The sequence below is a fragment of the Heptranchias perlo genome, chromosome 45 (assembly GCF_035084215.1).
Source record: "Heptranchias perlo isolate sHepPer1 chromosome 45, sHepPer1.hap1, whole genome shotgun sequence".
Lineage (NCBI taxonomy): Eukaryota > Metazoa > Chordata > Chondrichthyes > Hexanchiformes > Hexanchidae > Heptranchias > Heptranchias perlo.
The window spans coordinates 2917203-2932742 of record NC_090369.1 but is presented as its reverse complement, the minus strand read 5'-3'; the positions used below and the strand labels follow the sequence as shown (position 1 = coordinate 2932742).

Here is a 15540-nt window from a genome sequence, read left to right as displayed (position 1 = left end):
GACCAGCTCGTCCATCAAGCCCGCCCCAACACTCGTGATTCCCACTCCGCCCGCAGCTGTGTAATTTCCTACCGCCTGAGGAAGGGGAAAGCCCCCGAAAGCTTGTGGGATTAAAAATAAAATCATTGGACTATAACTTGGTGTTGTAAAATTGTTTACAATTGTTAACCCCAGTCCATCACCGGCATCTCCACATCATGTGTAATTTCCTGGGAGAGGTTTTTAAAAAAAAAAGAGAAAAAACCCAGGGCCAATAAGAGAAAAAAATACTCTGAAAAATACCTCCCCGATCGAAAGCAGTCCAGGAGATTGCACGGGCCAAGTGTTATCTATAACGACACTTGCCCTCTATACGATGCGATCTTTGCCGCAGTCGAGAACCGATCCAGCTCCCTCTTGAAGGCAGCACCCACCCCACTAGCCGACAACACGTTCCAGAGGCTCACCACCCACTGGGGAAAGAAAAACCAGCTCATCTTACATAGTATAAACTCGTGTTCCTGCTCCTCCCCAAGCTGTTAAGCGTGAATAATCTATCAATAAAGACGCTCTCCAGCCATTTAATTATTTTATTGACCTCTATCACGTCACCCTCTGAATACTTTATGCTCTAAAGTAAATAGACCAAGGTCCTTGAGCCTATCTGAGTAGCTGACGTTCTTTAAGATGGGAATCATTCTTGTTGCTCTCCTCTGGAACCTTTTCCAAGGCCATTATTATCACTCACCATTTGGGAGGACCATAACTGGATACAGTACTCCAGATGCGGTCTGACCAGTGACCTGTGTAGTGTCAAAATGGTCTCCTGTAACTTAATGGTTCTATTAATACAGCCCAATACCCCATTAGTTTTAGGTACAGTTTCTCTACATTGGTTACAAGCCTTCGGTGATTGTATGCACAATAACACCTAGTTCTTTTTCTGTCTCAACCTCTTCCAGTATTGTTCCCTGCAAACAATGCGTGTTAGCCCTACCAACGTGCATGACACTACATTTATCTAAATGAATCTGAAAGTGTGAAGCTGCAAGCAGAGGTAGACAATTTGTGTGGGTCAGAACAAGAGGCGGCAAGGACGGCAACATAGGAACAATTACACACAAGCCTGTACTCGCCACCCCTTGTCTTGGGGTGATGTGGTAAGCCTGGGCTGAGTGCATTTGGTGGGCAGTTGAAACTGGTGTGTTGGTCCACCAGTACAGTACAGTGTGCACAGTGAGTGCTGGGGTGAAGGGTAGGCGTGTAATTGTTCCTCAGTTGTTCCTGGCTCTGCTGGTGGAGTTGTGGGCTTCGGGGTGGGGGTGGAACAGAAGAACGGTTGACAGATAGGAGGAATAGAGCAGCGGGCATTTCACCCACAATTGGGAATGGGAAATGGAGGGCAGGGTCCCGCCTAGCCCCTCCTAGTGGTGAGTGTGAGAGGGGATGGCCGGGCGGACGGAGGAAGGGGGAATGTAATTTGAATTGTACGGAAGGACGCCATTCGGCCCATCGTGTCTGTGCCGGATCATTTGGAGCAATCCAAAAGGAATTCCACTGCACTGCTGCCTCCCCCTATCTCTGTATCTTTCACCGTTTGAACTATGTATCCAGTTTTCTGTTAAACAGCGCAATATCCTCTTGTTTTAAATGGATAGCCAGACAGTGAAGGACTGAATACTTTGAATTGCTTATGAATTTTTTTTATTCGTTCACGGGATGTGGGCGTCGCTGGCGAGGCCAGCATTTATTGCCCATCCCTAATTGCCCTCGGGAAGGTGGTGGTGAGCTGCCTTCTTGAACCGCTGCAGTCCGTGTGGTGAAGGTTCTCCCACAGGAAGGGAGTTCCAGGATTTTGACCCAGCGACAATGAAGGAACAGCGATATATTTCCAAGTCGGGATGGTGTGTGACTTGGAGGGGAACGTGCAGGTGGTGTTGTTCCCATGTGCTTGCTGCTCTTGTCCTTCTAGGTGGTAGAGGTCGCGGGTTTGGGAGGTGCTGTCGAAGAAGCCTTGGCGAGTTGCTGCAGTGCATCCTGTGGATGGTACACACTGCAGCCACAGTGCGCCAGTGGTGAAGGGAGTGAATGTTTAGGGTGGTGGATGGGGTGCCAATCAAGCGGGCTGCTTTATCTTGGATGGTGTCGAGCTTCTTGAGTGTTGTTGGAGCTGCACTCATCCAGGAAAGTGGAGAGTATTCCATCACATTCCTGACTTGTGCCTTGTAGATGGTGGAAAGGCTTTGGGGAGTCAGGTGGTGAGTCACTCGCCGCAGAATACCCAGCCTCTCGTAGCCACAGTATTTATGTGGCTGGTCCAGTTAAGTTTCTGGTCAATGGTGACCCCCAGGATGTTGATGATGGGGGATTCGGCAATGGTAATGCCGTTGAATGTCAAGGGGAGGTGGTTAGACTCTGTCTTGTTGGAGATGGTCATTGCCTGGCACTTGTCTGGCGCGAATGTTACTTGCCACTTATCAGCCCAAGCCTGGATGTTGTCCAGGTCTTGCTGCATGCGGGCTCGGACTGCTTCATTATTTGAGGGGTTGCGAATGGAACTGAACACTGTGCAGTCATCAGCGAACATCCCCATTTCTGACCTTATGATGGAGGGAAGGTCATTGATGAAGCAGCTGAAGATGGTTGGGCCTAGGACACTGCCCTGAGGAACTCCTGCAGCAATGCCCTGGGGCTGAGATGATTGGCCTCCAACAACCACCACCATCTTCCTTTGTGCTAGGTATGACTCCAGCCACTGGAGAGTTTTCTCCCTGATTCCCATTGACTTCAATTTTACTCGGGCTCCTTGGTGCCACACTCGGTCAAATGCTGCCTTGATGTCAACTTAATTTGCTGAGATTCACATTACACTCAATGCCTCACCACAGAAACCCACAACCTCACCCCAAGCCTACTCCCTTATATATGGGAGCCAGAGAGTTCCCAATTGCTCATGCACCTGAGCTTAATAATTCTTCAGTTGATTTCTATACAATTAACATTCCTCAACCCCCTCCCTGTGGCAAAACATTCCACGTTCCACCAACCCTCTGTGCAAAGAAATTTGATTGACTGGCGATAGACATGAAGACACTGTCAAAGTGTTGGGGGGGGGGGGGGCGGGGGGTTGGGTGGATAATTTACAGATCGAGACTTAAGAGGGACGATTGTTTGGACAAGTGATGGGTCGGTAGCTGGTACTCTGCGGCGGCAGAACTCTTGATGTCACGGAGATGGGGTCACCAGGCCCGCTGGCTCAGTGCTGCCTGAGTAACCCCCCCCCCCGGTTCCATCGTTGTTGCGTGGGCATCATGTTTCGGGGATCACTTGCCTCTGTTTGTTCAGTGAAGACAGCAAACAAGAGTCTGAAAATCCAGACGGCAAAGCAGGATCTGCAATCCCCCCCCCACCCCCCCGGCCATCCTGGGCACTGAATGGGTTTTGACGGGTGACGAGATCCGCCATATTGGCCTCAAACTGGTTGGTGCGGCCGCAAGAAACCTCCAGTCGGGCACTTACCCGATTCGAGTTTGGAGCCCTTTTTTGCCGATTTCGACGGCGCAGTCGCTGTCTAGTTCAGACCAGCGCCGCGTCCTCACCGTGTCTTGTTGATAACGAAAAGCACGCCAGATGAATTAACCGGGGTGGGGGGGGGGGGAACGCCCGAGGGTTTGAAGTGAAATCCCATCCCTGCCGCGTTAGAATGCTCTCCTTTTCACCCGTGACGCCCGTCGGCAGCTTTGGCTGTTGAAGTTGCAGCTGCTCTTCTCCCTGGCTGCCCCATGACCCTCATCGCCAGCGTGACACGCGATGCCCTGACTGCGAGAGTGTTTCTTTCCCCTCTCTCCCACACCCCCCCATTCCTTTTCTCCTCCGTCCGCCCCCCCCCCCCCCCCCATCAATACCGCCTTCAAATACTTAACCAAAGCGCCTTCTGACTTTGCTGAAGTGTCGTGGTTTTTTTTTAAGTCGAGCTCTGCATTTCCTGCTTTTTTTTTTTCTTCTTCTCGTTTTCCAGATGGATTCGTACATCTGTATAATCTGCTCCCGCGGGGCCGAGGACGATAAGATGTTTCTGTGTGAAGGCTGTGAGGACAGTTACCACACCTTCTGCCTCATTCCTCCGCTCCCGGAAATCCCCAGAGGAGACTGGCGGTGCCCAAAGTGTGTCGTTGAAGTAAGGCCTGGACTTTTCTGATAAAAGGTGCCATGCGTTCACTCGCGTCCGGAGTGAGCAGCCGGTGGGGCGTTCGTTTGTTTTTGTGTTGAGCGGGCGGTCGAACTGGGTGCCCCACCCGCCCGCCCTATCCCCTATTGCCACACCGGCAAGCAATAGCCTGCTTTTCTGGGGTCAGGTGGTCTTTTCTGGGTCCTGGAACTCCCTTCCTAACAGCACTGTAGGAGAACCGTCACCACGCGGACTGCAGCGGTTCAATAAGGTGGCTCACCGCCACCTCCTCAAGGGGTAATTAGGGATGGGCAATAAATGCCGGCCTCGCCAACGACGCCCACATCCCATGAACGAATTAAAAAAAAAAAATTGGCACTGACGCTGTAGCCCTCTTACACTCCCTTCCCTCTTTCTCTCTTCATCTCCAATGCAGGGTTACAGTCATTGGAGCTCGGGAGCTTCTCTTCATCAGTCACGTAACTGGAGCATCCCAAAGGCAAGAAGATCTGATGTTTGCAGGTCTTTGTGAATGTGTTTTTATATAGATTTTTTTTAAAAATTCGTTCATGGGATGTGGGCGTCGCTGGCGAGGCCGGCATTCATTGCCCGTCCCTGATTGCCCATGAGAAGGTGGTGGTGAGCCGCCTTCTTGAACCGCTGCAGTCCGTGTGTGTGTGTGTATATAAATATAAAAAATGATGTTTCTGGAGGAAATGAAGTGTCTTTTCATGAACGTTTTTTTTTGTTGAATGGATAACCGGGACGGGAGGGGGGGTAAGAGCACTTTAAAGAAAAAATACCCCCATCCCTCCCGCCTCCCACCCCAATGACTTTCCTTCCCCAGCGAGCTTTACAAGCCAGGCCTTTGTGAATAGTAACCAGGAAACATTTTTTTTATTTACAAGCAAAGAGATGCAAAACGCCATTTTCTAATAGGTAACCTGTGTGTTTTCAATGGGATGCTGGTATACGATATCTCACAGCCGGGGAAGTTTTAGAGAGACGTGATTGCAAATTAGCCACCCACCTCTGAAGGGGGTGGGGGGGAGAGGGAGGTAAAATCAGAGACTGGGCTTCACCTCCTGGCTCTCCCCTAATGGATGGGTAAGACAGAACAAACTTGCATTTCTATAGCGCCTTTTACGACCTTAGGACGTCCCAAAACGCTTCACTCAGTGAAGTACTTTTGACATGTAGTCCCTGTTGTAGGAAACGCAGCAGCAAGATCCCACAAACAGCGATGTGACAATAACCAGATAATCTTTTTTAAAGTGATGTTGGTTGAGGGATAAATATTGACCGGGACACCAGGGAGAACTCCCACAGCCCCCCCCCCCCATCGCGGGATCTTTTACCTTCACCCGAGAGGGCCTCGGTCTAACGTCTCATCGGAAAGGCGGCACCTCCGACAGTGCAGCGCTCCCTCAGTACTGCGCTGGGCGTGTCGGCCTAGATTTTGTGCTCAAATCTCTGGAACGGGGCTCGAGCCCACGATCTTCTGAGTCAGAGGTGACTGCGCTACCAACTGAGCCGCGGCTGACGCCATGATAAGTGCACTGTCTGGTGTAGTACTCAGCCCCACAGGTCCCGGGTTCCGGCCCTAGTCTGTGCTGAGCCAATCTCAGCCGGGTGAAGAGGTTCGAGAGCACCATTACTGCCAGCTCTTTACCCTGAGCTAAGAACAAGGGGAAGAATCCAGCTCCGACTCGCTGCTTGCTGATTTTTTAAAAAAATAATATATATTTATTTATACCTCTTAGAGCAGAGAAGATTATGGGGAGATTTAATAGAGGGGTTCGAAATCATGATGGGTTTTGATAGAGTAAATAAGGACCAGAGGACACAGATTTAAAATAATTGGCAAAAGAGCCAGAGGGGGAGATGAGGAGAAATTGTTTCGCGCAGCGAGTTGTTATGATCTGGAATGCACTGAATATAAGAGAGGCCCCTCGAGCCTGCTCCGCCGTTCAGTAAGATCAGGGCTGATCTTTACCTCAACTCCACTTTCCCGCCCGGTCCCCAAATCCCTGAAAGGGCGGTGGAAGCAGTCTCAGTAGTAACTTCCAAAAGGGTATTGGATAAATACTTGAAGGGGAGAAAATTGTAGGGCAGTGGGGGAGGAGCAGGGGACTGGGACTAGTTGGATAGCCCTTTCAAAGAGCCGGCACCGACTCGATGGACCGAATGGTCTCCTTCCGTGCCGCATGATTCCATATATAATCTTCAGATGTGTCAGCTTGGCTCAGTAGGCAGCACTCTCGCCTCTGAGTCATAAGGCCGTGGGTTTGAATCCCACTCCAGGACTTGAGCCCATAACCCAAGCCGAAACTCCCAGTGCAGGACCAAGGGAGTGCTGCGCTGTCGGAGGTGCCTCGTTCCGATGAGCTCCGTCCACTTGCTGGTGCCGCTGTTGGAAGAGGAGCAGCGAGTTCTGGTGTCCTGAGCCTTGACCAAACACCGCCAATTGACAGACATGCTGCCCTTACCCCAAGTCCGGAGAACGCAGGCGCTGTTCAAGCCGGTGGGTGCGGAGGTATTGCTGGAGTGTAACATACCAGGCCAGCACCGAGCACTGAGGAAGGAGGAAGAGCCTCAGCCCTCTCGCAGGTCATTCCCTCTTGGTTCCTTCAGTGAGCTTGGCTGCTTGGTTGGCCATTGATCCGATCCTGCAGTGCCTCGGAGTCTGAACTTCCATCGCCAGGCCCGCCCTCTTCACCCCCAGAGACTCCACCTACAACCTGGCAAATGACCAAGCTGCTCTGGAGGTGAAGCCACGGTGAAGGAACGATAGATGCAACCAGCAGGAGGCGGGTTTGGATCCCGTCTCTCCTGCTCGGCAGGTTCCTGAGCTCGTAGTTCAAAGGCAGCCTCGTGGCAGAGAGGTGGCGAGAACTGGAGGGAGAGCGATCCCAAACAATGCACGGGAACCTCCACGTCGAGAGTAGCCGTGCTGGAGTTGGGTTGGGGTTGAAGGGTGGGGTGGGGGGGTGGAAGCGAGGCGACCGAAGGTGGTGAATGACCTAAGGAACGTGAACCTTGACAAGAGTTGGCAAGGGGCAACTGCGAGGCAATAGCCAGCATCGCAGAACGGTGCGCTGGTCACAACAGACCCGCGGTACCGCCTGTTGGGGAAGGTGTAGAGAAGAGCGGTGAGACTTGGTCCCCAGTGTACAGGGGGAAGGGCGGTGAGGTAAGTTTGTCAAAAACTGGAGCTCGACCGCCTGAAAGAGAAAAACGTTGAAAGAGGGGGCCTCGTCGTGGGATGTGAAGTAGGAGACTGTATGGATAAGATGGATTTGGCCAGTAGAAGCAGAAGGAGTAAACTTATACTAGTGAAAAGGCAATTTAAAGCACATGCAGGGTAGAATTCCTTCATTCAAAGAGTGGTAAGTGACACAGTGAATCGTGATTTGTTTGGTGGGGAGAAGAGTGGAGAAAGTAACTTCTTTGGAAGAGGCAGCTTTGTCCTTACCAGAAAATGCGGATGCAGGTCTGTGGCTATATAACACTGGGGTACAGTACTGGTGGGTCCAGGTCTGTCACTGTATAACAGTGGGGTACAGTACTGGTGGGTCCAGGTCTGTCTCTGTATAACACTGGGGTACAGTACTGGGGGTCCGGGTCTGTCACTGTATAACACTGGGGTACAGTACTGGTGGGTCCAGGTCTGTCTCTGTATAACACTGGGGTACAGTACTGGGGGGTCCGGGTCTGTCACTGTATAACACTGGGGTAGAGTTCTGGGGGGTCCGGGTCTGTCACTGTATAACACTGGGGTACAGTACTGGTGGGTCCAGGTTTGTCTCTGTATAACACTGGGGTACAGTACTGGTGGGTCCAGGTCTGTCTCTGTATAACACTGGGGTACAGTACTGGGGGGTCCGGGTCTGTCACTGTATAACACTGGGGTACAGTACTGGGGGGTCCGGGTCTGTCACTGTATAACACTGGGGTACAGTACTGGTGGGTCCAGGTCTGTCTCTGTATAACACTGGGGTACAGTACTGGTGGGTCCAGGTCTGTCACTGTATAACACTGGGGTACAGTACTGGTGGGTCCAGGTCTGTCACTGTGTAACACTGGGGTACAGTACTGGTGGGTCCAGGTCTGTCACTGTATAACACTGGGGTACAGTACTGGTGGGTCCGGGTCTGTCACTGTGTAACACTGGGGTACAGTACTGGTGGGTCCAGGTCTGTCACTGTATAACAGTGGGGTACAGTACTGGTGGGTCCAGGTCTGTCACTGTATAACACTGGGGTACAGTACTGGTGGGTCCAGGTCTCTCACTGTATAACACTGGGGTACAGTACTGGTGGGTCCAGGTCTGTCACTGTATAACACGGGTACAGTACTGGGGGGTACAGGTCTGTCACTGTATAACACTGGGGTACAGTACTGGTGGGACCAGGTCTGTCACTGTATAACACTGGGGTACAGTACTGGTGGGACCAGGTCTGTCACTGTATAACACGGGTACAGTACTGGTGGGTCCAGGTCTGTCACTGTATAACACTGGGGTACAGTACTGGTGGGACCAGGTCTGTCACTGTATAACACTGGGGTACAGTACTGGGGGGTCCAGGTCTGTCACTGTATAACACTGGGGTACAGTACTGGTGGGACCAGGTCTGTCACTGTATAACACGGGTACAGTACTGGTGGGTCCAGGTCTGTCACTGTATAACGCTGGGGTACAGTACTGGTGGGACCAGGTCTGTCACTGTATAACACTGGGGTACAGTACTGGGGGGTCCAGGTCTGTCACTGTATAACACTGGGGTACAGTACTGGTGGGACCAGGTCTGTCACTGTATAACACTGGGGTACAGTACTGGGGGGTCCAGGGCTGTCACTGTATAACACTGGGGTACAGTACTGGTGGGACCAGGTCTGTCACTGTATAACACTGGGGTACAGTACTGGGGGGTACAGGTCTGTCACTGTATAACACTGGGGTACAGTACTGGGGGGTCCAGGTCTGTCACTGTATAACACTGGGGTACAGTACTGGGGGGGTCCAGGTCTCTCACTGTATAACACTGGGGTACAGTACTGGTGGGTCCGGGTCTGTCACTGTATAACACTGGGGTACAGTACTGGGGGGTACAGGTCTGTCACTGTATAACACTGGGGTACAGTATTGGCGGGTCCAGGTCTGTCACTGTATAACACTGGGGTACAGTACTGGGGGGTACAGGTCTCTCACTGTATAACACTGGGGTACAGTACTGGGGGGTCCAGGTCTGTCACTGTATAACACTGGAGTACAGTACTGGGGGGTCCAGGTCTCTCACTGTATAACACTGGGGTACAGTACTGGTGGGTCCAGGTCTGTCACTGGGGATGGCAGCATTGGATCAATTTGAGGGGACAGTTGAAGAGAATCGCAGTAGTACTGGTCAGTGAACAGTTCGTGGAGATTCACTTGCTTGTTTCTTACATACTGACGTCGTGTCAAGTGTTTGCAAGTTGCTATGTTTCCTGTTGTTTTCCCCCCTCCCCCTCGGGACCAGGAGTCACCTGTAAAGAAGTTTTTCTTTTTAGCTGCCCTGTAAGACATTGCCTAATGAACAATAAATCTGCCCGTTATTCAGGAGTGTAAGAAACCGCCCGAGGCCTTCGGGTTTGAACAAGCGACGAGAGAATACACTCTGCAGAGTTTCGGCGAGATGGCGGACACCTTCAAATCCGATTACTTCAATATGCCGGTTCATGTAAGTGTGTGCCAGGTTGCTTTTGCGGGGTGGGGGGGTCGGCATCAGAGTGTGGTGTGGGCGCAGTGCACAGCGCCATGCATTAGGAGCGCTAGATGGGGTGACAACAGAGCGGATACTCGTCCCCTCTTAGATCTGAAAGCGGAGTCACCCGGCGAAGTTTTGTCTCCCTTAAGCTTGGAGCCTCAAACAAGTTTAAGACCTTGTTACAGGTGTTCATGCTCGCAGTACCTCTGGGCAAATTTTTCTGGCTTATTTCCACCCCCACACCCGATATCCCGGACTCCCTTCTGAAGTACGTGTCCAGGGATGACCCAGACGTGCAACCTTTGATCGCGGAGTGTCTGGCAGTTGCTGGACTGGAGGACATCACAGCCTCCTCCCCCAACCTCACTGTGTGTGTGTGCGTGTGTGTGTGTGTGTGTGTGTGTGTGTGTGCGCGCGCGCGCGCGCACCAGCCTTTGGGGGGAGTGTCACTGGATGGTGAGGGGGCAGGAGTCCTGGCTGATCAGCTACTTCCGTAACCAATCAGGGGTATTGAACCTGTGACCTTTGTGGCCGGTAAGTCTCAGAGATGGCGGCTTCAACTCCGAGCTATCGGAGGAGAGCACTTAACTCTTATTTTATCGACACCGCAAAACTGGCTCCTTATTCCTCCTGAGCTTCCGAATACATCGTGGACTGGCTGTGTAACTTTTTTTTTCAATTTTTCCCCCTCGGGGTCTCTCATCCCCATGTCTCGCTGTAGATGGTCCCGACGGAGCTGGTGGAGAAGGAGTTCTGGCGCCTGGTGAGCAGCATCGAAGAGGACGTCACGGTGGAATACGGAGCCGACATCCACTCCAAAGAGTTCGGCAGCGGCTTCCCGACCAAGGGCGGCAGGCGGCAGCTGGCGCCAGAAGAGGAGGTTTGTGGGCAGAGCACTTTGCGAGATTAACGATTAAACCAGCAAATCATTTCCCGAGCAGACTCCAGAGGGCTGCAACCAATTTATCGTTCTCCGTTACGCCTGCGAGCTGTGATCTTGACGTAAATGAGGGTGTCAGGAGGAGTGCGCAGTCAGCTTCCAGCACGGGAGCCATTTGAAGATGGCTGCTGTAAGGGGGTGGCATTGGAGTAGGTGATGGTCAAGGACTGGGGTGGGCATGTTCACAGGCATGACAGCGCAATTAGGAACCCAAAAAGTAATCAGAACCAATGGATAGAGAAATCCCACTACCTCCATCAGCTGTGGCTCAGTTGGTAGCACCCTCACCTCCGAGTCAGGAGGTGGTGGGTTTGATTCCCCACTCTCGAGACTTGAACACATAATCCAGGCTGACCCTCCCAGTGCAGTACTGAGGGAGCGCCGCACTGTCGGAGTTGCCGTCTTTCGGATGAAACGTTAAACCGAGGGGCCCCGTCTGCCCCCCTCAGGTGGACGTAAAAGATCCCACAACCTCTATTGGAAGAAGAACAGGGAGTGGGGGTGGGGAGTTCTCCCCGGTGTCCTGGGGCCAATATTTAGCCCTCAACCGACATCACTAAAACAGATTATCTGGTCATTAACACGTTGCTGTTTGTGGGAGCTTGCTGTGTGCAAATTGGCTGCCGTGTTTCCTACATTACCACCGTGACTACACTTCAAAAGTACTTCATTGGCTGTAAAGCGCTTTAGGACGTCCTGAGGTCATGAAAGGCACCGTATAAACGCAAGTCTTTTTTCATCCTTTTAATGCCTCCTCTCTCTAGAAACACATCTAATTGCATCTTGACCCGCCCTTTGTGCTGTCGGCTTCTGCATCCTTCCCTGGTAGATTATTGTACAACTTTTTATTACCCTTTGGGTGAAAATTTTCCCATGGCTTCCCTCCTCTTAATGAGAACAGATGTTCACCTGAGCTTGGGCTAAGTCTTTTTCTTTTCTCTCTCTCTCTCTCTCTCTCTCTCTCTCTCTCGCCCCCCTCCTCTCTGACTTTGTGGGGGAAGGGGCGGTCGGGGAGAAGTTTCTGATAAGTGGGGTAGAATCTGTAAGGCGGGTAGATTGGCCATGCTTTGTACAGGTGATGCTTGCCCTTGTTCTGTGCTCCTGAATTGAATCCTAGCGACACGGTGCCATCTAGTGGTGCTTCTCTTCATTGCACATGCTCACCGCTGGAGCAGATGTTCAGTACCGGTTCTGATCTGTTTTCCTCTCCTCTCTTTTCCCCCTCACAACCCCTGTCTGCCCCGTTTTCTCCCCGCCTCTCCTGAAGGCGCTGTTGCATTGCGAGGTACGGGTCTACAGGCACCAGCTGTGTTTCAGTACTTCATTTTTCGCACGTGACCTTTGACGATGGCAGCAACTCCGATTTGCATTTACAGAGCACTCTTAACAAGTCAGGAGTGTGATGGAATACTCTCCACTTGCCTGGATGAGTGCAGCTCCAACAACACTCAAGAAGCTTGACACAATCCAAGATAAAGCAGCCCGCTTGATTGGCACCCCATCCACCACCCTAAACATTCACTCCCTTCACCACCGGCGCACCGTGGCTGCAGTGTGCACCATCCACAGGATGCACTGCAGCAACTCGCCAAGGCTTCTTCAACAGCACCTCCCAAACCCGCGACCTCTGCCACCTAGAAGGACAAGAGCAGCAGGCACATGGGAACAACACCACCTGCACGTTCCCCTCCAAGTCACACACCATCCCGACTTGGAAATATATCGGCCGTTCCTTCATTGTCGCTGGGCCAAAATCCTGGAACTCCCTTCCGAACAGCACTGTGGGAGAACCGTCACCACACGGACTGCAGCGGTTCAAGAAGGCTGCTCACCACCACCTTCTCAAGGGCAATTAGGGATGGGCAATAAATGCTGGCCTCGCCAGCGACGCCCACATCCCGTGAACGAATAAAAGAAAACATAGAATAACGTCCCAGACCCCTTCACGGGCACAGCAATGAGTAAAAAAGAAAGAACTTGCATTTGTCCAGCGCCTTTCACAACCTCAGGACGTCCCAAAGCGCTTTACAGCCAACGAAGTACTTTTTATTTCCGATGCGTACTCACCGTTGTAATGTAGAAAACGCAGCAGCCAATTTGCGCGCAGCAAGCTCCCACAAACAGCAATGTGATAATGACCGGACCATCTGTTTTAGTGATGTTGGGCGAGGGCTAAATATTGGCCCCAGGACACTGGAGAGAACTCCCCTGCTCTTCTTCGAAATGGTGGCCGCGGGATAGTTTACGTCCGCCACAGAGAGCAGACAGGGGTCTCGGTTTAACGTCTCGTCCGAAAGGCGGCGCCTCTGTCAGTGCAGCACTGGAGTGTCGGCCTAGATTCTGTGCTCGTGTCTCCGGAGTGGGGGCTCAAACCCACAACCTTCTGACTCGGAGGCGAGAGTGCTGCCCACTGAGCCACGACCGACACATACTGATATCTGGAGGGGGTGACCAAAAGCTTGGTGGGTTTTAAGGAGGATCACACAGGCGGGGGAGGCAGGTGGAGAGACTTAGGAAGGGAATGCCAGCGCATGGGGGGGCCAGTGGTGAGGGGAGAGGGAGAGAGGACAATGAGTGTTGACGGACTGCTTGGCTGCGGGGGCATGAAAGCTAAGCCCAATCTTCCAGCTACATCCGCCCTTCACAGCCGGGATCGCTGGATAACGTTCAGCAGCCTCTGTTTTAAAAAAAAACTCCTAACCCAGGGTGCACTGAGGCCGGCTGCTCGTACCAGCTAAGCTCAGCGAAAGGAACCGAAACCAGAAGCTTCCTGGTCTCGTAGAATCGCACAGCACAGAAGGTGGCCGTTCGGCCCATCGTGCCTGTGCCGGCTGTATGAAAGAGCTGTCCGATTGATCCCACTCCCCTGCTCTTTTCCCCTGAAGCACTGTGTGTTTTCCCCCTTCAAGAATTTATCCAATTCCCTTTTGAAAGTTACTATCGAATCACCCTTTCAGGCAGCGCTTTCCAGATTGTGCATGTTACTTTTACCAATTGAATGATCGGTTGCTTGTGCGTTTTTTAAAAAAAAATATTTAATATTTTCCAGTAATAAAGTATTGATTTAATTAATCTTGCACGGCTGTGTCTACCAGGCCTTATTTCAGCAATTAACCAGTTTCTTTTCCCCCCCCCCCCCCACCACCTCCCAACTTTTTGCAGCAGTACACAGGATGTGGCTGGAACTTGAACGTGATGCCTGTGCTGGACCAGTCCATCCTGTGCCATATTAACGCAGACATCTCTGGGATGAAGGTCCCCTGGCTGTATGTGGGCATGTGCTTTGCTGCCTTTTGCTGGCACATCGAGGACCATTGGAGCTACTCCATCAACTACCTCCACTGGTGAGTCCTGTCTGTAACAAGACTCGGCCTTAACACAGAGCCTTGTTACGTCGAAGCAGAGAAGTTATGTTCAACTTGTATCGAAGCTTGGTTAGACCACACTTGGAGCACTGTGCACAGTCCTGGTCTCCATATACCTCGGTTAGACCACACTCGGAGCACTGTGCACAGTTCTGGTCTCCATATACCTGGGTTAGACCACACTTGGAGCACTGTGCACAGTTCTGGTCTCCATATACCTTGGTTAGACCACACTCTGAGCACTGTGCACAGTTCTGGTCTCCATATACCTTGGTTAGACCACACTTGGAGCACTGTGCACAGTTCTGGTCTCCATATTATAGAAAGGATATAGAGGCACCGGAGAAGATGCAAAAAAAAGATTCACAAGGTTGATACCAGAACTGAGAGGTTATAGCAATCAGGAAAGAGTGAACAGGCTGGTGCTCTTTTCTCTGGAAAGGAGAAGGCTGATGGATGACCTATGAAAGGGTAGATGTAGAGAAGGTGTTTCCTCTTGTGGGGAAGTCCAAAACTAGGGGCCATAAATACAAGACAGTCAGTAATAAACCCAGCAGGGAATTCAGGAGAAACTTCTATACCCAGAGAGCGGTGAGAATGTGGAACTCGCTCCCACATGGAGTGGTTGAGGGGAATAGAATCGATGGATTTAAGGGGAAGCTGGATAAACACATGAGGGAGAAAGGAATAGAGGGATAGGGTGAGATAAAGAGGGGTGTGGCACAAACGCTGGCGTAGACCTGCTGGGCCGAACGGCCTGTTTCTGTGCTGCAAAATTATACGTGATCTTAAAAGAAAAACTCTCTGCAGCCAAAAGCAAGTTGTACAGCCCTCAGAGAGCAAGTATTGGGCCTCCCTGTTGTGGGGGGGGGTGGGGAGGCCAACGGGAAATTCGGCACCAGTGTTCATCAACCCCCCGATCTTTTCCTCAGGGGAGAACCCAAGACCTGGTACGGCGTTCCCTCGTACGCGGCTGAGCAGCTGGAGGCCGTGATGAAGAAGTTGACGCCGGAGCTGTTCGAGAGTCAGCCCGACCTCCTCCACCAGCTGGTCACCATCATGAACCCCAACATACTGATGTCCCACGGAGTACCCGTAAGCATATGTCGCGAGAGCCTTTAACCATTTCCCCCCCCCGCTCCGTGTGAAGGCCGGGGGGACGGTTCCTCGGCTTTCGGCCGCCCTCCCGTCCCTCGCCCAAGGCGGGTCCGGGCGGGAGAGTGTCTCGGCCGGGTGTCCAGCAATGAAGGACGTCGCAGCCGAGACCAGTCTTGTTCTTGCCCAACCACTGCACACGTCAACTCTTCAGCAGGAGTGACTGAATCGCAGATTGGGGAACCC

General features: G+C 52.0%; 1 protein-coding gene across 1 annotated transcript in view; it reads left to right on the top strand.

Moving 5' to 3' along the window:
• kdm5c (lysine demethylase 5C) overlaps positions 1–15540 on the top strand; it is a 60812-nt gene that overhangs the window by 16415 nt on the left and 28857 nt on the right. Inside the window, exons 9-13 of the mRNA XM_067976237.1 lie at positions 3998–4156; positions 9748–9867; positions 10616–10774; positions 13997–14178; positions 15132–15294. Coding sequence (XP_067832338.1) covers positions 3998–4156; positions 9748–9867; positions 10616–10774; positions 13997–14178; positions 15132–15294 — 783 coding nt within the window. The remainder of the gene's footprint in view (positions 1–3997; positions 4157–9747; positions 9868–10615; positions 10775–13996; positions 14179–15131; positions 15295–15540) is intronic.